The 22,625-nt window shown below is 48.3% G+C and overlaps 1 protein-coding gene across 6 annotated transcripts; it reads left to right on the forward strand.

The window, feature by feature from the left end:
* The first annotated feature begins 1,895 nt into the window (after positions 1-1,895).
* LOC140418951 (uncharacterized) lies at positions 1,896-14,278 on the forward strand. Of its 6 annotated transcripts, none has more exons than XM_072502630.1 (3): positions 1,896-2,307; positions 6,909-7,082; positions 11,320-14,278. In XM_072502630.1, the coding sequence occupies exons 2-3, from the start codon at positions 7,032-7,034 to the stop codon at positions 12,550-12,552; spliced, it is 1,284 nt and encodes a 427-aa protein (XP_072358731.1). In that variant the 5' UTR covers positions 1,896-2,307; positions 6,909-7,031; the 3' UTR covers positions 12,553-14,278. The 6 variants fall into 6 exon arrangements, with proteins under 6 accessions (XP_072358731.1, XP_072358726.1, XP_072358730.1 ...); XM_072502625.1 differs by having other exon boundaries at positions 1,897-2,307; positions 6,909-7,627; XM_072502628.1 differs by having other exon boundaries at positions 1,908-1,984; positions 6,909-7,627.
* Positions 14,279-22,625: the final 8,347 nt, after the last annotated feature.

Below are 22,625 nucleotides of genomic sequence, written 5' to 3' on the forward strand. Positions count from 1 at the left end.
TTCCATCTGCAATCCTTATATTGCGTAAAATAAGTTTACATTGAATTACTTAGATTCTACAATGAACAGGCCAGTTGGTCCAACTGTTCTGCTGCTGATTATATTCGACACACATCTCCTTCCATCCCATCCACTTCACCTCAGCCTGTCAGCTGATCTTTACATTCCCTTCTCTCATGTGCTTGTCCCATTTTCTTTTGGAAACATCCCAGCACTTTCCTCAACTCCTTCCCTGGTAACAAGTTGCACATTCTAATCCAGTGAATGAAGAAATGTGTCTATATCTCCCTCTTAATAGTAACTCTCTTGTATTTATGACCTAGTTTATAATAATAATCTTTATTATTGTCACAAGTAGGCTTACATTAACATTACAATGAAGTTACTGTGAAAAGCCCCAGTCGCCACACTCCGGTGCCTGTTCGGGGACACTGAGGGAGAATTCAGGATGAAAATGAAAATCGTTTATTGTCACGAGTAGGCTTCAATGAAGTTACTGTGAAAAGCCCCTAGTCGCCACATTCCAGCGCCGGTTCGGGGAGGCTGGTACGGGAATTGAACCGTGCTGCTGGCCTGCTTTAAAAGCCAGCGATTTAGCCCAGTGAGCTAAACCAGCCACTATTCACCAATTCACCGAACAAGCACATCTTTCAGGACTTGTGGGAGGAACCCCGAGCACTCGTAGAAAACCCACGCAGACACGGGGAGAACATGCAGACTCCGCACAGCCAGTGACCCAAGCCGGGAATCGACTGGTGCTGTGAGGCAACGGGGACCCTGGCACTGTGAGGCAACAGTGCTTGTCAGCCGCCTGAATGTCAAGCACAAAACTGGCAAATCCCTTACTATTTCTCAGTGCTAACCACTGTGCTACACAGTAGCATAGGGGCAGCACGATTGCATAGTGGTTATCACAGTTGCTTCACAGCTCCAGGGTCCCAGGTTCGATTCCCGCCTTGTGTCACTGTCTGTGCGGAGTCTGCATGTCCTCCCCGTGTCTGCGTGGGTTTCCTCCGGGTGCTCCGGTTTCCTCCCACTGTCCAAAGATGTGCAGGTTAGGTGGATTGGCCATTCTAAATTCCCCTTCGTGTCCAAAATGGTTAGGTGGGGTTACTGGGTTCCCGGGATAAAGGGGATAAAGTGGAGGTGTGGGGCTTAAGTAGGGTGCTCTTTCCAAGGGCCAGTGCAGACTCGATGGGCTGAATGGCCTCCTTCTGCACTGTAAATTCTATGACATGGTGCCGCCCATGTTTTTCCTGGCTCCCAGTTTTCGACTCCTTTACAATTGGCAGCATCCGCCCCACCTCTCCCCTGTCCAACCCACAGATCATTTTAAAGACTTGTATCAGGTCACTACTGAGTGATTTGTTTTCTCAAGAAAATAAGGCTCAATCTGTTTAATTTTTGCCCGATAGCTGTAATCTCTGTTTACAAAAATCATCACTATGCATCCAGGTCACAAATTGAAGAGAGGAACCTTTCTTAGTTTGAGTTGCCACGTGCGCCTGCGCGGTTGCTTATTCTGTGAAGATCCGGCACCCCGAGAGCCCCGCCCTTCATTCACTGATTGGTTGGAGGACTAGCCACTCCCATCCGGTCCTCCAATCAATCCCCTTCTCCTCCGATTGTTCGTCAACCATTGCCTGGGCATTGTGAGGTGTCAGGTGAGAGGTCAGTGTCGGGGGTCGCGGTTTACAAATCCCGAATGCGGCCCCAGAGCCGAATGTGAAACAATGTTATTATTGATCAATCAGCGAGTCAGCCTGAGCCTGTGGCCGCTCTCACCGTCTGCAACCGTCACAATGTCCGGGTGATTGATGGCAGCTCCAGACCAATAAGAAGAGGAGGGGCGGGACTGCAGGACCCACCCAGCCGCTGGTCCTCCAACCAATCGGAGTGAATGAGGGGTGGGTCCGCTGTTTGAAGCATGCGCAGTGTGGGTAATGGCGATGGAAGAAAGACTGTGTCTCCAGATCCGAAATTGGTAATAGGCGTTTCACAATGTGGAGGAAGCGAGAGATCGCGAGAGTGGGCGGAAACGTTGTGTAAAACTTTTGCAAGCCGCAAATCTCGAAAAGATTACGGGACCCAGTTTGTACCGAGCGGGGCTGCGGATCCTCATATTCAGCTCGAGTTAACGGCCGCCATCTTTATGGGATCTGCATCAGCGCGCATGCGCGGTTGTCATCTTTGTCGGGGCGATGTTTCAGTGAGTGGGAGGAGCTTGTTCCCCATTGTTCAGAATGTGGAGATGCCGACTGGGACTGGGCTCCGGAAGTCTGACAACAACAGGTTAAAGTCCAACAGGTTTGTTTCAAACACTAGCTTTCGGAGCGCTGCTCATTCCTCAGGTGAATGAAGAGGTATGTTCCAGAAACATATCTATAGACAGATTTAAAGATGCCAGACAATGCTTGGAATGCGACCATTAGCAGGTGATTAAATCTTTACAGATCCAGAGATGGGGTAACCCCAGGTTAAAGAGGTGTGAATTGTGTCAAGCCAGGATAGTTGGTAGGATTTTGCAGGCCTGATGGTGGGGGATGAATGTAGTGCGACATGAATCCCAGGTCCCGGTTGAGGCCGCACTCATGTGTGCGGAACTTGGCTATAAGTTTCTGCTCAGCGATTCTGCGTTACATGTATATAGATACATAGAATTTACAGTGCAGAAGGAGGCCATTCGGCCCATCGAGTCTGCACCGGCTCCTGGAAAGAGCACCCTACCCAAGGTCAACACCGCCACCCCATGCCCATAACCTAGTAACCCCACCCAACACTAAGGGCAATTTTGGACACTAAGGGCAATTTATCATGGCCAATCCACCTAACCTGCACATCTTTGGACTGTGGGAGGAAACCGGAGCACCCGGAGGAAACCCACGCACACACTGGGAGGATGTGCAGACTCCGCACAGACAGTGACCCAAGCCGGAATCGAACCTGGGACCCTGAAGCTGTGAAGCAATTGTGCTATCCACAAGGCTACCGTCCTGAAGGCCGCCTTGGAGAACGCTTACCTGGAGATGGGAGGCTGAATGCCCTTCTGCTGAAGTGTTCCCCGACAGGAAGGGAACATTCCTGCCTGGTGATTGTCGCGCGATGTCCGTTCATTCGTTGTCGCAGCGTCTGCATAGTCTCGGCAATGTACCATGCTTCGGGACATCCTTTCCTACAGCGTATGAGGTAGACAACGTTGGCCGAGTCGCACGAGTATGTACCGCGTACCTAGTGGGTGGTGTTCTCACGTGTAATGGTGGTATCCATGTCGATGATCTGGCACGTCTTGCAGAGATTGCCATGGCAGGGTTGTGTGGTGTCGTGGTCACTGTTCTGAAGGCTGGGTAGTTTGCTGCAAACAATGGTTTCTTTGAGGTTGCGCGGTTGTTTGAAGGCAGGTAGTGGGGGTGTGGGGATGACCTTGGCAAAATGTTCATCTTCATCGATGACGTGTTGAAGGCTGTGAAGAAGATGTTGTAGTTTCTCCGCTCCGGGAAAGTACTGGACGACGAAGGGTATTCTGTCGGTTGTGTCCCATGTTTTTCTTCTGAGGAGGTCGGTGCGGTTTTTTGCTGTGGCGCGTTGGAACTGTCGATCGATGAGTCGAGCGCCATATCCCGTTCGTACGAGGGCATCTTTCAACATCTGTAGATGTCTGTTACGCTCCTCCTCGTCTGAGCAGATCCTGTGTATACGGAGAGCTTGTCCATAGGGGATGGCTTCCTTAATGTGTTTAGGGTGGAAGCTGGATAAGTGGAGCATCGTGAGGTTATCCGTGGGCTTGCGGTAAAGCAAAGTGCTGAGGTGACCGTCCTTGATGGAGACGAGTGTTTCCAAGAATGCAACTGATTTTGGAGAGTAGTCCATGGTGAATCTCATGGTTGGATGGAACTTATTGATGTCATCGTGTAGTCGTTTCAGTGATTATTCGCCGTGGGTCCAAAGGAAAGAAATGTCATCGATGTATCAGGTGTATAACGTCGGTTGAAGGACCTGTGCGGTGAGTAGGTCTTGTTCAAACTTGTGCATGAAGGTGTTGCCGTATTGGGGTGCGAATTTGGTTCCCATGGCTGTTCCGTGCGTCTGGATGAAGAACTTGTTGTCGAAGGTGAAGATGTTGTGATCCAGAATGAAGTGGATGAGTTGCAGAATTGCGTCTGGAGATTGGCAGTTGTCGGTGTTGAGTACTGTGGCTGTTGCAGCAATGCCGTCGTCATGGGGGATGCTGGTGTAGAGTGCCGAGACGTCCATTGTGACGAGGAATGTTCCTGGTTCAACTGGTCCATGGGTGCTGAGTTTCTGTCGGTGAAGAGTTAGCTTACACATTCACAGCCAATGATGCAAGATGATACTTTGAATATGAGTCTTTGCAGGTAATGAAGTCTTTACAGGTCCAGATGGTGCGACTGGAGAGAGGGATAATCACAGGTTATGAGCGATGGAAAGGGATAGGTATATACCTCAGGGCAAGAGTTATAGCTGGGGGAAAGGCAATTATGAAGCGATGAGGCATGACTTAGGATGCATAGGATGGGGAGTGAAACTGCAGGGGATGGGCACAATTGAAACATGGAGCTTGTTCAAGGAACAGCTACTGGGTGTCCTTGATAAGTATGTTCCTGTCAGGCAGGGAGGAAACGGTCGAGCGAGGGAACCGTGGTTTACTAAAGTAGTTGAATCACTTGTCAAGAGGAAGAAGGAGGCTTATGTAAAGATGAGACGTGAAGGTTCAGTTCGGGCGCTCGAGAGTTACAAGTTAGCTAGGAAGGACCTAAAGAGCTAAGAAGAGCCAGGAGGGGGCATGAGAAGTCTTTGGCAGGTAGGATCAAGGATAACCCTAAAGCTTTCTATAGATATGTCAGGAATAAAAGAATGACTAGGGTAAGTGTAGGGCCAGTCAAGGATAGTAGTGGGAAGTTGTGCGTGGAGTCCGAGGAGATAGGAGAGGTGCTAAATGAATATTTTTCGTCAGTATTCACACAGGAAAAAGACAACGATGTCGAGGAGAATACTGAGATTCAGGCTACTAGACTTAAGGTTCATAAGGAGGAGGTGTTAGCAATTCTGGAAAGTGTGAAAATAGATAAGTCCCTTGGGCCGGATGGGATTTATCGTAGGATTCTCTGGGAAGCTAGGGAGGAGATTGCGGAGCCTTTTGCTTTGATCTTTATGTCGTCATTGTGTACAGGAATAGTTCCAGAAGACTGGAGGATAGAAAATGTTGTCCCCTTGTTCAAGAAGGGGAGTAGAGACAACCCCGGTAACTATAGACCAGTGAGCCTTACTTCTGTTGTGGGGCAAAGTCTTGGAAAGGTTTATAAGAGATAGGATGTATAATCATCTGGAAAGGAATAATTTGATTAGAGATAGTCAACACGGTTTTGTGAAGGGTAGGCCGTGCCTCACAAACCTTATTGAGTTCTTTGAGAAGGTGACCAAACAGGTGGACAAGGGTAAAGCAGTTGATGTGGTGTATATGGATTTCAGTAAAGCGTTTGATAAGGTTCCCCACGGTAGGCTATTGCAGAAAATACAGAGGCATGGGATTCAGGGTGATTTAGCAGTTTGGATCAGAAATTGGCTAGTTGGAAGAAGACAAAGGGTGGTGGCTGATGGGAAATGTTCAGACTGGAGTCCAGTTACTAGTGGTGTACCACAAGGATCTGTTTTGGGGCCACTGCTGTTTGTCATTTTTATAAATGACCTGGAGGAGGGCGTAGAAGGATGGGAGCGTAAATTTGCAGATGACACTAAAGTCGGTGGAGTTGTGGACAGTGCGGAAGGATGTTACAAGTTACAGAGGGACATGGATAAGCTGCAGAGCTGGGCTGAGAGGTGAAATATGGAGTTTAATGCAGAAAAGTGTGAGATGATTCATTTTGGAAGGAATAACAGGAAGACCGAGTGCTGGGCTAATGGTAAGATTCTTGGTAGTGTGGATGAGCAGAGATCTCGGTGTCCATGTACATAGATCCCTGAAAGTTGCCACCCAGGTTGATAGGGTTGTTAAGAAGGCATACGGTGTGTTAGCTTTTATTGGTAGAGGGATTGAGTTTCGGAGCCATGAGGTCATGTTGCAGCTGTACAAAACTCTGGTGCGGCCGCATTTGGAGTATTGCGTACAGTTCTGGTCGCCGCATCATAGGAAGGATGTGGAAATGTGGAAGCATTGGAAAGGGTACAGAGGGGATTTACCAGAATGTTGCCTGGTATGGAGGGAAGATCTTACGAGGGAAGGCTGAGGGACTTGAGGCTGTTTTCATTAGCGAGAAGAAGGTTAAGAGGTGACTTAATTGGGGCATACAAGATGATCAGAGGATTAAATAGGGTGGACAGTGAGAGCCTTTTTTCTCGGATGGTGATGTCTAGCACGAGGGGACATAGCTTTAAATTGAGGGGAGATAGATATAGGACAGATGTCAGAGGTAGGTTCTTTACTCCGAGAATAGTAAGGGCATGGAATGCCCTGCCTGCAACAGTAGTGGACCCGCCAACATGAAGGGCATTTAAATGGTCATTGGATAAACATATGGATGATAAGGGAATAGTGTGGATGGGCTTTAGAGTAGTTTCAGAGGTCGGCGCAACATCGAGGGCCGAAGGGCCTGTACTGCGCTGTAATGTTCTATGTTCAGGTGAATTGTCTGAAGCTAGAACAGTTGGTAGGATTTCACATGCCCAGGCCAGATGTTGGGGGGTTCAAAGTAGTGCCAATCAACATGAATCAGGAGAATTGGGAGGGTGAATATTAGATACAGCAGAGTGAGAATGGAGGCAGAGTGTGTGGGGTGGAGATTTACAGCTTTTGGAGAACGAGAGAGGAAATAATGTTCCACAGGAACTAGAATTGTCAGTTCTGAATTGCTACCTGTATTAACAATGATGACTTTTGTAAATTGTTTTTAAAGGATATTGGAAGAGGAGGAATTACAAACCGAGAGCTCAAATGTCACGTCTCGATATGACAAAGTCACTCGATACCTCTGACTTGAATATCATCGGACTCTGAAAATCATCGGCGAGAAGGAGAAATGTTTGTCCAGTATGTAGGCTCAGTATGTCGGCTTCAAAACATTTTAAATGTGAGTGTGACTGGAAAAGCACCGAGACCCACACAACACACACCCGAGTGAGAGTGTTCCAGTGAACTGACTTGAAAGAGCTTAAACCAGTTACACAGCCTGGAAAAACATCACATCAATCATAGTGAGGAGTGACAGAGCATATATTCTGTGTGTAGATAACGTTTCCACTGATTGTCAATCTGCAGAGACACAAGGAGACCAAAAACATGGAGAAACCGTGGAAATGTGAGGACTGTGGGAAGGGATACAGCTTCCCATCTAAGCTGGAGATTCATCGACGCAGTCACACTGGGGAGAGGCCGTTCACCTGCTCTGTATGTGGGAAGGGATTCGCACAGTTATTCACCCTGCAGTCACACCAGCGAGTTCACACTGAGAGGCCGTTTACCTGCACTCAGTGTGGGAAAGGATTCATTGATCTTTCCACCCTGCAGAAACATCAGCAACTTCACAGTGGGGAGAGGTTGTTCACCTGCTCTCAGTGTGGGAAGGCATTCACTTGGTTATCTCACCTGCAGAGACACCACCAAATTCATACTGGGGTGAGGCTTTTCACCTGCTCTCAGTGTGAGAAGGGATTCATTGATTCATCCGCCCTGCAGAGACATCAGCGAATTCACACTGGGGAGAGGCCGTTCACCTGCCCTCAATGCAGAAAGAGATTTAATGATTCATCCACCCTGCGGATACACCAGCGAGTTCACACTGGGGAGAGGCCATTCACCTGCTCTCGGTGTGGGAAGGGATTCACTCAGTTATCCAGCCTCCAGGCTCACCAGCGAGTTCACACTGGGGAGAGGCCATTCACCTGCTCTCAGTGTGGGAAGACATTCACTCGGTTATTCAGCCTGCATTCACACCAGCGGGTTCACACTGGGGAGAGGCCATTCACCTGTTCTCAGTGTGGGAAGGGATTCACTCGGTTATTCAGCCTGCATTCACACCAGCGGGTTCACACTGGGGAGAGGCCATTCACCTGTTCTCAGTGTGGGAAGGGATTCACTCGGTTATTCAGCCTGCATTCACACCAGCGAGTTCACACTGGGTAGAAACATTCACCTGCTCTCGGTCTGGGAAGGGAATCATTGATTTCTTCAACCTGCAGACACACCAGCAAGTTCACACTGGGGAGCGGATGTTCACCTGCTCTCAGTGTGGGAAGGGATTCAGTCATTCATTCAACCTGCAAAAGCATCAACGAGTTCACACTGGGGAGAGACCATTGTTAGACTTGGAATACTAAATACTAGATAATTAACTCATTGTGACTAAGGGGAAGAGTAGACAGGGAAGAGATGATGAACGCAAAGGGACAGGTGGTCTGAGGTGCATCTGTGTGATGAACTTAGGGCTTGGATTTGTACCTGGGAATATTTTGTTATTGGTATTACTGAGACTTGGTTGAGGGAAGGGCAAGATTGGCAACTAAATATCCCAGGGTATAGATGCTTCAGGAGGGATAGAGAGGGAGGTAAAAGGGGTGGAGGAGTTGCATTACTGGTCAGACATGATATCACAGCTGTGATTTAAGGAGGGCACTATGGAGGATTCGAGCACTAAGGCAATATGGGTAGAGCTAAGAAATAGGAAGGGTGCAGTAACATTGTTGGGACTTAACTACAGGCCTCCCAAAAGCGAGCGTGAAGTAGAGGTACAAATATGTAGACAGATTATAGAAAAATGTAGGAGCAATAGGGTGGTTGTGATGGGAGATTTTAACTTCCCCAACATTGAATGGGACTCGTGTGGTGTTGGAGGCGTAGATGGAGCAGAATTTGTAAGGAGCATCCAGGAGAGTTTTTTAGAGCAGTATGTAAATAGTCCAACTCGGGAAGGGGCCATACTGGACCTGGTATTGGGGAATGATCCCAGCCAGGTGGTTGAAGTTTCAGTCAGTGATTACTTTGGGAATAGCGATCACAATTCCGTAAGTTTTAGAATAATCATGGTGTAGGAATCTTTAATTTGAAAGGAATCTTAACCTGCCGAACTACGCCAAGTTGGGGGAAGCTTAGTTGATGAATCAAAGTCCTGGCGCAATACGACAAGTTGTAAGATTTGTAATATTTCTAGACTATGCCAAGTTGTTGGATTCCTAGTATTATTCGACTGTGTAACGTTGAAGGAATTTATATTATTTCCACTATACGGTTACCAGTAGCACTTTGCGAATACTGGGACTCAGCAGAACTTTGCAGTTAAAACTTCTCAGGTGCCAAAAAGAATTGTTTTATTTGTAGTCGCTTGATTACAATTTGAAAGTCATTTAAAAGGCAATTCGAAGCTTTCAGAGAATTACAGACATTACCTTTTTTGCTTAGGCAGACAGCTCGAAAGTAAAAGATCAAAGTCTGGAAATGAAACATGAAGAGAGAGAGAGCTAATCTTCAGCTAAACTCAAAGTCAAAAGTACACTCCATCACTGACACAGACTGACTGAAAGACAACACAACACAAAGACTAACAGAAAGACACTACAGAAAGACTAAGAGAATTAAAGACCGCAATTAAGGACAGACAACACTCCGAAAAAGACAACTATTAAAGAATAGACTAAAATGGCGGGTGGAAACTTTTCAGTTATACACTTTCATATCTGTCTTAAGTCATCTAATCACACCAATATAATCCTAATTGGTTTGGGTTAGACTCAAACACATTTGATTTGATGGCAAGCCGTCCATCTTTAATGTGCAACATTAACTTTTAATTGTTTCATGTCTACGTGTTATGGAATGTGATATTCTGCTAATCTTTACCAGCAATAGACTGGTTTTAAGCTAGCTTGGCTAATGTAACAATGGAGACTTCATATCGAGAAATATTGAGTAAAATATATATATGATTCAATGCTCTTACAAACTGCATTGGACTCCTGCCACCTCGTTGCCATGGAACTCAGTCCTTGTCCTTGACAATTAGCACAAGCAGTGTCAAATTGTCTTGCAACTGTGCTGTTTTAATCTATGATGAAATTTTATGCTGTTTCATGTATCTGTTGAAGACCTGAATTTCTGTGCTGAAATTCTCATTTTTAAATGAGTATTTAAAACTAGGGCTTAATATTTATGCTTAAACAGCTATCTTTCACCTATACTAGTTGTATTCGAAATACCTGGCTTCTACAGTGGGCAAAGACGAGAGTGGTCCTAAAGGAAGAGTGCTAAATTGGGGAAAGGCCAAGTGTAACAAAATTCGCCAGGCGTTAGGGAATGTGGATTGGGCGCAGCTGTTTAATGGTAAATCCACATTTGAAATGTGGGAGTCTTTTAAGGAAAGGTTGATTAGAGTGCAGGACAGACATGTCCCTGTGAAAATGAGGGATAGAAATGGCAAGATTAGGGAACCATGGATGACGGGTGGAATTGTGAGACCAGCTAAGATGAAAAAGGAAGCATACATAAGATCTAGGCGACTTAAAACTGATGAAGGTTTGAAGGAATATTGGGAAAGTAGGACAAATCTTAAACGCGCAATAAAGAGGGCTAAAAGGGGTCATGAAATATATTTGGCGAACAGGGTTAAGGAAAATCCCAAAGCCTTTTATTCGTTTATAAGGAGAAAGAGGGTAACTAGAGAAAGGATTGGCCCACTCAAAGACAAAAGAAGGAATTTATGCGTGGAGTCAGAGGAAATGGGTGAAATTCTTAATGAGTACATTATGGGAGATATGGACAGGGTGGATAGCAACAAGTTTTTCCAAGAGTGGGGGTGTCAATTACAAGGGGTCACAATTTCAAGGTGAGAGGGGGAAAGTTTAAGGGAGATGTGCATGGAAAGTTTTTTACGCCGAGGGTAGTGGGTGCCTGGAATGCTTTGCCAGTGGAGAGGCGGGCACGATAGCATCATTTAAGATGCATCTAGACCGATATATGAACGGGCGGGGAACAGAGGGATGTAGATCCTTGGAAAATAGGCGACAGGTTTAGATAAAGGATCTGGATCGGCGCAGGCTGGGAGGACCGAAGGGCCTGTTCAGTGCTGTAATTTTCTTCTTGTTCTAGTAGACAAGGATCAAGCCTCGAATTCACTTCATATGATTTATTAAAGATTGCAAACACAGCCAGCAGACCAGATCTGCCTTAACCTCCATATAAGAAGTCAGACAGAACTCGGCTCAGCCTACAGAAGTGAGGGCACAAGTTATGTACATTTTTAGACAGTCATCACTCCTCTTTGCTCCTCCCAATATTCTGTAGATTAGCACTTACCAAACAACTATTGTTTATTCAAGATCTCCAGAGTGACGCTGTTATCCTTAATATCTGAGGAGTCTCCCTGGTGCTTGGATGTGGCGATTCTGGCGACCTACTGCTCCCTAGACCTGGAATACCTGACCGTGAAGTGCCGCCCATATTATCTTCCACGTGAGTTCACTTCAGCCATCATCACGGCGGTCTACATCCCACCCCAGGCAGAAGTGAGGAAGGCGCTGGACGAACTATACACAGTAATAAACAACTACGAAACAGAACACCCGGAGGCCTTGTTCATCATGGCCGGAGACTTCAACAAGGCCAACCTCAAGAGTGTACTGCCAAAATTCCACCAGCACATCTGTCCCACCAGAGGCGACAACACTCTTGACCACTGCTACTCAAAAATCAAGGGCGCTTACCGTTCCATCCCCCGAACGCACTTTGGGAAATCAGACCATAAGACGGCGCTCCTTCTCCCGGCAGACAAGCAGAAACCCAAGCGGGAGAATCCAGCTAAGAATGTTGTGCAGTGCTGGTCCGAGGAGACAGAAGAGCTCTTACGTGACTGCTTAGAGACAGTGGACTGGTCCATATTTAACAACTCAGCGACCAATTTAAATGAGTATGCCACCACCGTCACAGACTTCATCAGCAAATGCGTGGACGACTGCGTGCCAAAGAAAGCAGTACGTGCGTTCCCCAACCGGAAACCATGGCTCAATCACGAGATTGACTCCCTACTGAAGGACCGATCTGAGGCGTTCAAGACAGACGACCCTGACCTACGCAAGAAATCCAGGTACGACCTCCGCAAAGCCATCCGAGATGCCAAGAGAGAATATCAAACCAAGCTAGAGTCACAGACAGACTCTCAGCAGTTGTGGCAAGGACTAAACAACATAACGGGTTACAAACCGAAGCCGAACAGTATCTCTGGCAGCAGCGCACCCCTCCCCGATGAACTCAATGCATTCTATGCTCGGTTCGAGCAGGTAACCAACAATCCGCTGTCGAGTGCCCCAGCAGTCCATAATTCACCCATACCCACCATCACAGTTTCCGACGTCAGAATGGCCTTCCTGAAAGTGAACCCACGGAAGGTGACGGGCCCAGACGGGATCCCTGGTTGTGCACTCAGAGCCTGCGCGGACCAGCTGGCAGAGGTATTCACGGACATCTTTAACCTGTCCCTACTCCGCTCCGAGGTCCCCACCTGCTTCAAGAAGACCACCATCAGACCGGTACCAAAGAAGAACCAGGCAACGTGACTCAATGACTACCGACCAGTGGCCCTGACTCCAGTCGTAATGAAGTGCTTCGAGAGGTTGACCATGAAGCGCATCACCTCCATACTCCCAGAACGCCTTGATCCACTGCAATTCGCATACCGCTGCAACCGGTCCACATCGGATACCATTTCCCTGGCCCTACACTCATCCCGAGAGCATCTCGAAAACAAGGACTCCGACATCAGACTCCTATTTATTGACTACAGCTCCGCCTTCAACACCATAATCCCAGCCAAGCTCATATCGAAGCTCCAAAACCTAGGACTTGGCTCCCCACTCTGCAACTGGATCCTCGATTTTCTGACCAACAGACCACAATCAGTAAGAATGAACAACAACACCTCCTCCACAATAGTCCTCAACACCGGTGCCCCGCAAGGCTGCGTACTTAGCCCCCTACTCTACTCCCTGTACACATACGACTGCGTGGCAAAACTTGGTTCCAACTCCATCTACAAGTTTGCTGACGATACGACCATAGTGGGCCGGATCTCGAATAACGACGAGTCCGAATGCAGGAGGGAGACAGAGAATCTAGTGGAGTGGTGTAGCGACAACAATCTCTCCCTCATTGCCAGCAAAACTAAAGAGATGGTAATTGACTTCAGGAAGCAAAGTACTGTGCACACCCCTGTCAGCATCAACGGGGCCGAGGTGGAGATGGTTAGCAGTTTCAAATTCCTAGGGGTGCACATCTCCAAAAATCTGTCCTGGTCCACCCACGTCAACGCTACCACCAAGAAAGCACAACAGCGCCTATACTTCTTCAGGAAACTAAGGAAATTTGGCATGTCCACATTAACCCTTGCCAACTTTTTACAGATGCACCATAGAAAGCATCCTATCGGGCTGCATCACAGCCTGGTATGGCAACTGCTCGGCCCAGAACCGCAAGAAACTTCAGAGAGTCGTGAAGACCACCCAGTCCATCACACAAACCTGCCTCCCATCCATTGACTCCATCTACTCCTCCCGCTGCCTGGGGAAAGCGGGCAGCATAATCAAAGATCCCTCCCACCCTGCTTACTCACTCTTCCAACTTCTTCCATCGGGCAGGAGATACAGAAGTCTGAGAACACGCACGAACAGACTCAAAAACAGCTTCTCCCCCACAGTCACCAGACTCCAAAATGACCCTCTTATGGACTGACCTCATTAACACTACAACCTGTATGCTTAATCCGATGCCAGTGCTTATGGCAATTACCGTGGGGCAGCATGGTACCATTGTGGATAGCACAATTGCTTCACAGCTCCAGGGTCCCAGGTTCGATTCCGGCTTGGGTCACTGTCTGTGCGGAGTCTGCACATCCTCCCCGTGTGTGCGTGGGTTTCCTCTGGGTGCTCCGGTTTCCTCCCACAGTCCAAAGATGTGCAGGTTAGGTGGATTGGCCATGCTAAATTGCCCTTCGTGTCCAAAATTGCCCTTAGTGTTGGGTGGGTTTACTGGGTTATGGGGATAGGGTGGAGGTGTTGACCTTGGGTAAGGTGCTCTTTCCAAGACTCGATGGGCCGAATGGCCTCCTTCTGCACTGTAAATTCTATGATGATGTAGTTACATTGTAAATGTTGTGTTGCCCTATTATGTATTTTCTTTTATTCCCTTTTCTTCTCATGTACTTAATGATCTGTTGAGCTGCTCGCAGAAAAATACTTTTCACTGTACCTCGGTACACGTGACAATAAACAAATCCAATCCAAGTGATCATTAGAATTGGTAATAGGTCACGGTTCTCGATATTTGCGAGCCTGAGACTCCTTCACCCGATTGGAGAGGAATGGATGTCTGTTAGTTCGTCCCCTCTGATAACTGCCAATGCCAGCAGCTTGGATTCTTTCGAAAACAGAGTCAGTCTCTCCCTTATCACCTATCTGCCTCCTATGAAGCCCCAACTAGCTTCTTACTGCAAGCTGCCCTCGACCATTTTACTTTTAATACAAAGGATAATGTGGTCACCACTTCTAATTGACAGAATATTTTATAATGCTTGTGTTAGATTATAATACAAATTATATTAAAGATTATACAAGGTGTGCCCTTAATTAAAGTTTACAAAATAAAACAAAAAAAAGCAGGTGCCCAGTGTGTGCATACCGATGATTGACAAACGTGTTCATTACAGTTAACCATATACTTGGGGGGGGCACGGTAGCACAGTGGTTAGCAATGTTGTTTCACAGCTCCAGGGTCCCAGGATTGATTTCCGGCTTGGGTCACTGTTTGTGTGGAGTTTGCACTTTCTCCCCGTGTCTGCGTGGGTTTCCTCCGGGTGCTCCAGTTTCCTCCCACAGTCCAAAGCTGTGCAGGTTACGTGAATTGGCCCAGCTAAATTGCCCTTTGTGTCCAAAATGGTTGGGTGGGTTAACTGGGTTATGGGGATAGGGTGGGGGTGTGGGCTTAGGTAGGGTGCTCTTTCCAAGGGCTGGTGCAGACTCGATGGGCCTTATGGCCTCCTGCACTGTAAATACTGTACTGTGTACGCTGTTCCAGAGTTTAAGACAGTCAAAAATAATTACTTCTTTGTAACACTTATAAGACAGATCATTTTGTTACATCTGTGATTCTACTTCAGGTCTCTGATATCACAGTCCTCCACTAATTACTGTTTCTGCTGATATCAAAAGCGGAACAGTCCAGTTGCCTTGACGGATTAACACTCCTGTGATAATTGTCTGTCCCTCGTTAGCCTGATCGCAGGCCCTAAATCAATGGGTGTCACAAACAGCATGGTGGTTTAATGAAGGCTTCATCCCGCTAGGCCATTTGGATAACGCATGTCCTGCAAATGTTACAAGTTGTTATCTCGAGCGGAGACCCCTGTCTGTTGTCTCTGAATTATATCCACTGACCAACCGGAAAAATGTTGCTGAGGCAAAAGTTAATGAAGTTTCTGCCAGAAAACCATGAGTTATTTCTGAAGGCAAACAGAACACCAACTTTTTTTTTATAAAAATAATTTTTATTGAGGTTTTCACAAAATATCAACAACAGAATGAAAAAGGAACCGATTAGAATTAAATACAGAACAAAGTAAAACGACCCCCGTGACCCCCTCACCCCTGTACATAAATAATAAATTAACACCCCGAATTAACACAAAGCAAACATGGCAAATATATACACCCCCTCAGATCCCCCAGTGTAAACCAACAAAAATAACATAGAACCCCCCCCCCCCCCCCCCCGGTTGCTGCTGCTGCTGACCATTGTCTAACATTCTGCCAGGAAGTCCAGGAACGGTTGCCACCGCCTGAAGAATCCTTGTACCGATCCCCTTAAGGCGAATTTCACCCTCTCCAATTTGATAAACCCCGCCATATCGTTGATCCATGATTCCACGCTTGGGGGCCTCGTATCCTGGATCCTACCACCCCCGACACCATCCTCGCTATGCCCTCCCAAAATTCCTCCAGCGCTGGGCATGCCCAGAACATATGGGTGTGATTTGCTGGGCTCCCTGAGCACCTAACACACCTGTCCTCACCCCCAAAGAACCGGCTCATCCTTGTCCCGGTCATGTGTGCCCTGTGCAGCACCTTGAACTGTATGAGGCTGAGCCTCGTGCATGAAGAGGAAGAGTCCACCCTCCCTCGGGCATCTGCCCACGTCCCCTCTTCGATTTCCTCTCTCAACTCCTCCTCCCACTTACCTTTCAACTTCACCACCGAGGCCTCCTCCTCCTCCTGCATCACCTGGTAATTTTCCGAGATCTTCCCCACTCCAACCCCACCCCCCCTCCCCCGAGAGCACCCTGTTCTGTACTGTGCGTGGCAGCAGCTGCGGGAATTACACCACTTGCCGCCTGGCAAACGCCCTTACCTGTAAATATCTAAAGGTGTTCCCTGGGGGGGAGCCCATATTCTCCAGCTCACCCAGGCTAGCGAACTTCCCGTCCACAAACAGGTCCCTCAACATTCTTATCCCAACCCTCCATCGATTCTCCCTGGGACAAACCGAGGGTTCCCCCGTATTGGGGTCCACACCGAGGCCCCAACTTCCCCGCTGTGTCGCCTCCACTGCCCCCAGATTTTGAGGGTAGCCACCACTACCGGGCTCGTGGTATACCTCATTGGAGGGAGCGGCAGCGGCGCCATTGCCAGCGCCTCCAGACTCGTACCCTCACAAGACGCCGACTCCACCCTCTTCCATGCAGCCCCCTCCCTCTCCATCACCCACTTGTGCACCATCGCCGCATTGGCGGCCCAGTAGTACCCACAGAGGTTGGGCAGTGCCAGCCCCCCCATCCCTACTCCGGTCCAGGAACACCCTTCTCACGCTCGGAGTCCCTCGCGCCCACACAAACCCCGTTATGCTCCTATTGACCCACCTAAAGAAGGCCTTCGGGATAAACATGGGGAGGCACTGGAACAGGAACAAGAACCTTAGGAGCACCGTCATCTTAACTGACTGCACCCTACCCGCCAGTGACAGCGGCAACGCAGCCCACCTCTTGAACTCCTCCTCCATTTGCTCCACCAGCCTCGTGTAATTAAGCCTACAGAGGGCCCCCCAGCTCCTGGCCACCTGGACCCCCAAATACCTGAAGCTCCTCTCTGCCCTTTTTAGAGGGAGCTCACCAATCCCCCTCTCCTGATCCCCTGGGTGAACCACAAACAACTCGCTCTTCCCAATGTTGAACTTGTACCCTGAGAAATCCCCGAACTCCCTAAGGATCCTCATGACCTCCGGCATTCCCCCCACCGGGTCCACCACATATGGCAGCAAGTCCGCATAGAGCGACACCATATGCTCCTCCCCACCATGCACCAACCCCCTCCAGTTCCTCGACTCCCTCCGTGCCATAGCCAGGGGTTCAATTGCCAGTGCGAAGAGCAAGGTGGACAGGGGACACCCCTGCCTCATCCCTCGATGCAACCAAAGGTACTCAGACCTCCTCTTGTTCGTGGCCACACTCTCCATCGGGGCCTTGTACAACAGCCTAACCCACCTGACAAACCCCTCCCCAAACCCAAACCTCTTCAGCACCTGCCACAAGTACCCCCACTCTATCGAAGGCCTTCTTAGCGTCCATCCCCACTACTATCTTCGCCTCCCCCCTCCCTCGCCGGCATCATCATAACGTTCAGGAGCCTCCGCATATTCGCGTTCAACTGCCTCCCCTTCACGAACCCCGTCTGGTCTTCGTGGATCACCTGCGGCACACAATCCTCAATTCTCGTGGCTAAGACCTTCGCCAGCACCTTGGCATCTACGTTTAACAATGAAATCGGCCTGTAAGACCCACACTACAGGGGATCCTTGTCCCGCTTCAGGGTCAAGGAGATAAGTGCTCGGGACATCGTCGGGGGCAAAGCCCCCCCCCCCCTCCCTTGCCTCATTGAAGGTCCTAACTAGCAACGGGCCCAACAGGTCCACATATTTCTTTTAAAACTCGACCGTGAAACCATCCGGCCCCGCCTGCATGCTCCCTATCCCTTTGGCCAGCCCCTCCAGCACAGTCGAGGCCCCCAAACCTGCCACCAGTCCCTCCTCCACCTTCGGAAACCTCAATTGGTCCAGAAAGCAGCACATCCCTCCCTCCTCCAGTGGGGTCTCGGACCGGTACAGTTCCTCATAAAATTCCCTAAAGACCCCATTGATGCCAACCCCACTCCGCACCACACTCCCTCCCCTATCCTTAACTCCCCCGATCTCCCTAGCTGCATCGCGCTTCCGAAGCTGATGCACCAGCATCCGACTTGCCTTTTTCCCATACTCATAAATCGTTCCCTGGGCCTGCCTCCACTGCACCTCCGCCTTCTTGGTGGACAACAGGTCGAATTCGGCATGGAGGCTACGCCTCTTCCTCAACCGTCCCTCCTCAGGCACCTCCGCATACCTCCTGTCTACCCTCATCATCTCCCCCACCAGCCTCTCCCTCTCCCTCTGCTCTCTCCTCTCCTTGTGGGCCCTAATGGAGATCAGCTCTCCCCTAATCACCACCTTCAGCGCCTCCCATACCATGCCCACTCGGACCTCCCCGTTATCGTTGGCCTCCAGGTATCTCTCTATGCTTCCTCAGACCCGCTCACTCACCTCCTCGTCCACCAACAGCCCCACCTCCAAGCGCCACAACGGGCACTGGTCCCTCTCCTCCCCCAGCTCTAGGTCTACCCAATGCGGGGCGTGATCCGAAATGGCTATCGCCGAGTACTCCGTATCCTCTACTCATGATAAAAAAGTCGATCCGGGAGTAAGCCTTATGAACATGCGAGAAGAATGAAAATTCCCTAGTCCCCGGCCTTGCAAATCTCCAAGGGTCCACCCCTGCAATCTGGTCCATAAACCCCCTCGGCACTTTAGCCGCCGCCGGCTTCCTACCCGTCCTAGACCTGGAGCGATCCAGTGCCGGATCCAACACCGTGTTTAAGTTCCCCCCGCCCCCCCCCCCATTATCAAGCCCATCACATCCAAGTCCGGAATCCGACCCAACATGCGTCGCATAAAACCCGCATCGTCCCAGTTCAGGGCGTACACATTGACCAGCACCACCAGAACACCAACTGTTAATGAGCAGGAACCAATAGCCATGAGATACTCCTGGGAGTGAGCGTAGCAGACAACAGCAGCCACTCTCCTTAGGTTATGTCTGGTTAGCATGTTTGGTCCAAAATGAAGTTCAGCTGAAATTTAAAAAAAAAAAATTTAGAATACCCAATTAATTCTTTCCAATTAAGGGACAATTTATCGTGGCCAATCCACGTACCCTGCACATCTTTGGGTTGCGGGGGTGGAACCCACGCAAACACTGGGAGAAGGTGCAAACTCCACACGGACAGTGACACAGAGCCAGGATCGAACCTGGGACCTCGCCACCATGAGGCAGCAGTGCTATCCAAAGATGTGCAGGATAGGTGGATTGACTATTCTAAATTGCCCTTTGTGTCCAAAAAGTTTAGGTGGGGTTACTTGGTTAGGGGGATGGGGTGGAGGTGTGAGGCTTAGGTAAGGTGCTCTTTCTAAGGGCTGGTGCAGACTCGATGGGCTGAATGGCCTCCTTCTGCACTGTAAATTCTATGATCCACTGCGCCACAGTGCTGCCCCAAATTCAGCTGAATTAACACAATCTGTTATGTTCTGACCAACACAAAATGGAGGAAAACCCAAATTCCGAATCCATCCGTCCCTCCTTCCAACTCCCATTCTCACCGTGGGGGTTGGACCCATTGGACAAGAAGGAAAGGTGCACGTGGTTTGGCATTGACGACCTCATCCATGATTTGACAGTCGTCACAGGGCGTGTTGCGCAGAAGAGTGGCTTGTAGGGCGCTGATGTGCTTTGTGCACCTGGCTTTGGGGACACGGGTCACAGTGCGTACTACTGAACATCAGCCGATGCACACAGCAAGGAGGATGAATAGGGTCCCGTCAAGCTCAACAGCACACAGCCTGCGTAATTGAGGATGGTCAGCAGACCCCAAGTTACCCACCCACCCACTGTGTTGATATCTGGCTTACCTTCCTGCCCGAACCCCTCCAGCAACATGCGCTAACACAATAGCAGCAGATCTGAGCCCTCCCCAGGATGACTGGTCAGTAGGCGGGTGACCCGGTCCATTGGCAACAGTCATTCCTTTGTAAGCAGGGAGGTAGAGAAACAAGGGTCCCCTTCATGTATCCTGTGACTGGCTCATTCACTTAGCTTATTTGTCTAAAATCACAAAATGTGCTGTTAAGTCAAATGGAGCCTGGGGGGGAAATTAAACTCTGAATCTTTCATTCCCCCTTCACATAACTTGTGGTAAATTCCATCATCTATTGAAAATTGTGTGCTCTCTGAATAATTGGATTGATACCCCTGCTCTCAGACAGTCCTCCCCCCCCCCCCCCCCCCCCCCCGCCCCTTGCAAATCACCTACTTCAATATCATGCAAAATAACAACATGCATGGACTTAAAACATTCTCCAGCTCTCCATTCATCTCTATCCACCTGGTGGATACTTTGCACTCGGTTGATTTGCTAACAGGCCCATAATTATTCCTATCCAAGTGATTTACGCTTTCAGATCAATTTTACTCATCCTGGACAGGTATCAATGTGTGTGCGTCAATTCCAATTGTTATAAAATCAGTTTCTCTATGGAGTATGTAAAGAGAAAAAGATTGATTAAAAAGTAATGTCTGCCGCTTGCAGTCAGAAACGGAGGAATTCAAACGGAACAAAGAAATGGCTGAGGAACAAATTTTGTACTTTGCTTCTGTCTTCACAAAGGAAGACATGAATAATGTACCATTTCTGGCAAACAGAAGTTCTGGCAAACAGTTTTAGTGAGGAGCTGAAGAAATAGTTTTGGGGAAATTAATGGGAATGATGGGGGACAAATCTCCAGGACCTGATAATCTTCATCACAGAGAGGGCAGCATGTGGCGCAGTGGTTAGCACTGGGCCTGCGGCGCTTAGGACCAGGGTTCGAATCCCGGCCCTGGGTCACTGTCCGTGTAGAATTTGCACATTCTCCCCATCTCTGCGTGGGTTTCACCCCCACAACCCAAAGATGTGCAGATTAGGTGGATTGGCCACACTAAATTGCCCCTTAATTGGAAAAAATGAATTGGGTACACTAAATTTATTAAAATAAAAATCTTTTATTTGAATAGGCTGAGTGAGTGGACATAAGCATGCAAATCCCACTGAAGTATCTCTGCATCCTCCTCCCAGCTCACCTTCCCACCCAACTTTGTATCATCTACACATTTAGAGATAATATATATAGTGCCCTCGTCCAAATCATTAATATATAATGTGAACCATTGGGGTCCCAGCACAGATCCCTGCGGTATCCCATTAGTCACTGCCCAACGATCAGAAAAAGACCCAATTATTCCAACTTTTGCTTAGTTTTTGCGAACCATCTCACATCAAGACACTACCCGTAATCCCATGTGCCAATGTGAGGTTTCAGCTTCAGTAGCAAAAATAGGAAGGCAGATTATTATTTGAATGGATATAAATTGAGAAAGGTGGATACTCAGCAAGACCTTGATGTCTTTGTTCATCAGTCACTGAAAGTAAGCACACAGATACAAAAGGCAGTAAAGAAAGCAAATGGTATGTTGGCCTTCATTGCGAGAGGATTTGAGTGCAGGAATAGAGATGTTTTACTGCAATTGTATAGGGCATTGGTGAGGCCAGACCTGGAGTATTGTGTGCAGTTTTGGTGCCTTTATCTGAGGAAGGATGTTCTTGCTATGGAGGTGTGTTTATTTTTGTTATCTTCTTAAAATCTCTTTAAATGTCCGTTTCCTTTCCATCATCGTTTTCAATACCCATCAGGTAGATTCCACTTTTAATTTTGTTCCACCTCGTTCAACCATCATCCATCCTGTTCTTTGCTCCTCGTGCACTCCACCGTAACCTGTTGACAAACAGGGTCAGGTCACAATTGCCTCCTCTATTCACTTCCTCAACTTTCCTTGAGCCCTTCTAGCACCTGATTTTTTTTCAACTCTTCCCATGTTCAGAATCTGCATGAAGGGGTGTCCTGTTTGGATTTTCTATATCCAGCAGCAACTGCTGATTGCCTCTTGGAATAATAGACTACAAGTCATATATTAGCTCGATATTGTTGGGTCGGTACAGCAATGTTGTCATTCCCATTATTATGGCCATATATGTTGAAGGGGGCAAGGCAAATCTGGCAACCTTAATGCTGACGCTGTTGCTAAGAGTTGTCTAAAACTGATGAATGTGACATCGGACTTCTCCATCTATTCTGATTTTTTTGTATTACTTCTCGCTCAATGCCACCCCCTTGTCACTACATTTTAAATTGGGCCGACTATTGCTGCAAAATTGAAAGTCGTCTGGGGGGGGGGGGGGGGGGGGGGGGGGGGGCGGCGCATGCGTGGCCAAATGGGCTTTTATGATGCAGATGGAATTTAACCCTGAAAAATGTGAGGTGATACACTTTGGAAGGAGGAATTTGACAAGGAAATATACTATGAAAGGTCCAACACTGAGAAGTTTCAAAGAACAAAGACAAAGAGACCTTGGTGTGTTTGTCCGTAGATCTCTGAAGGCAGTAGGTCAGGTTAAGAGAGTGGTGAAAA

This window comes from Scyliorhinus torazame, chromosome 5 (assembly GCF_047496885.1).
Source record: "Scyliorhinus torazame isolate Kashiwa2021f chromosome 5, sScyTor2.1, whole genome shotgun sequence".
Classification (NCBI taxonomy): Eukaryota; Metazoa; Chordata; class Chondrichthyes; order Carcharhiniformes; family Scyliorhinidae; genus Scyliorhinus; species Scyliorhinus torazame.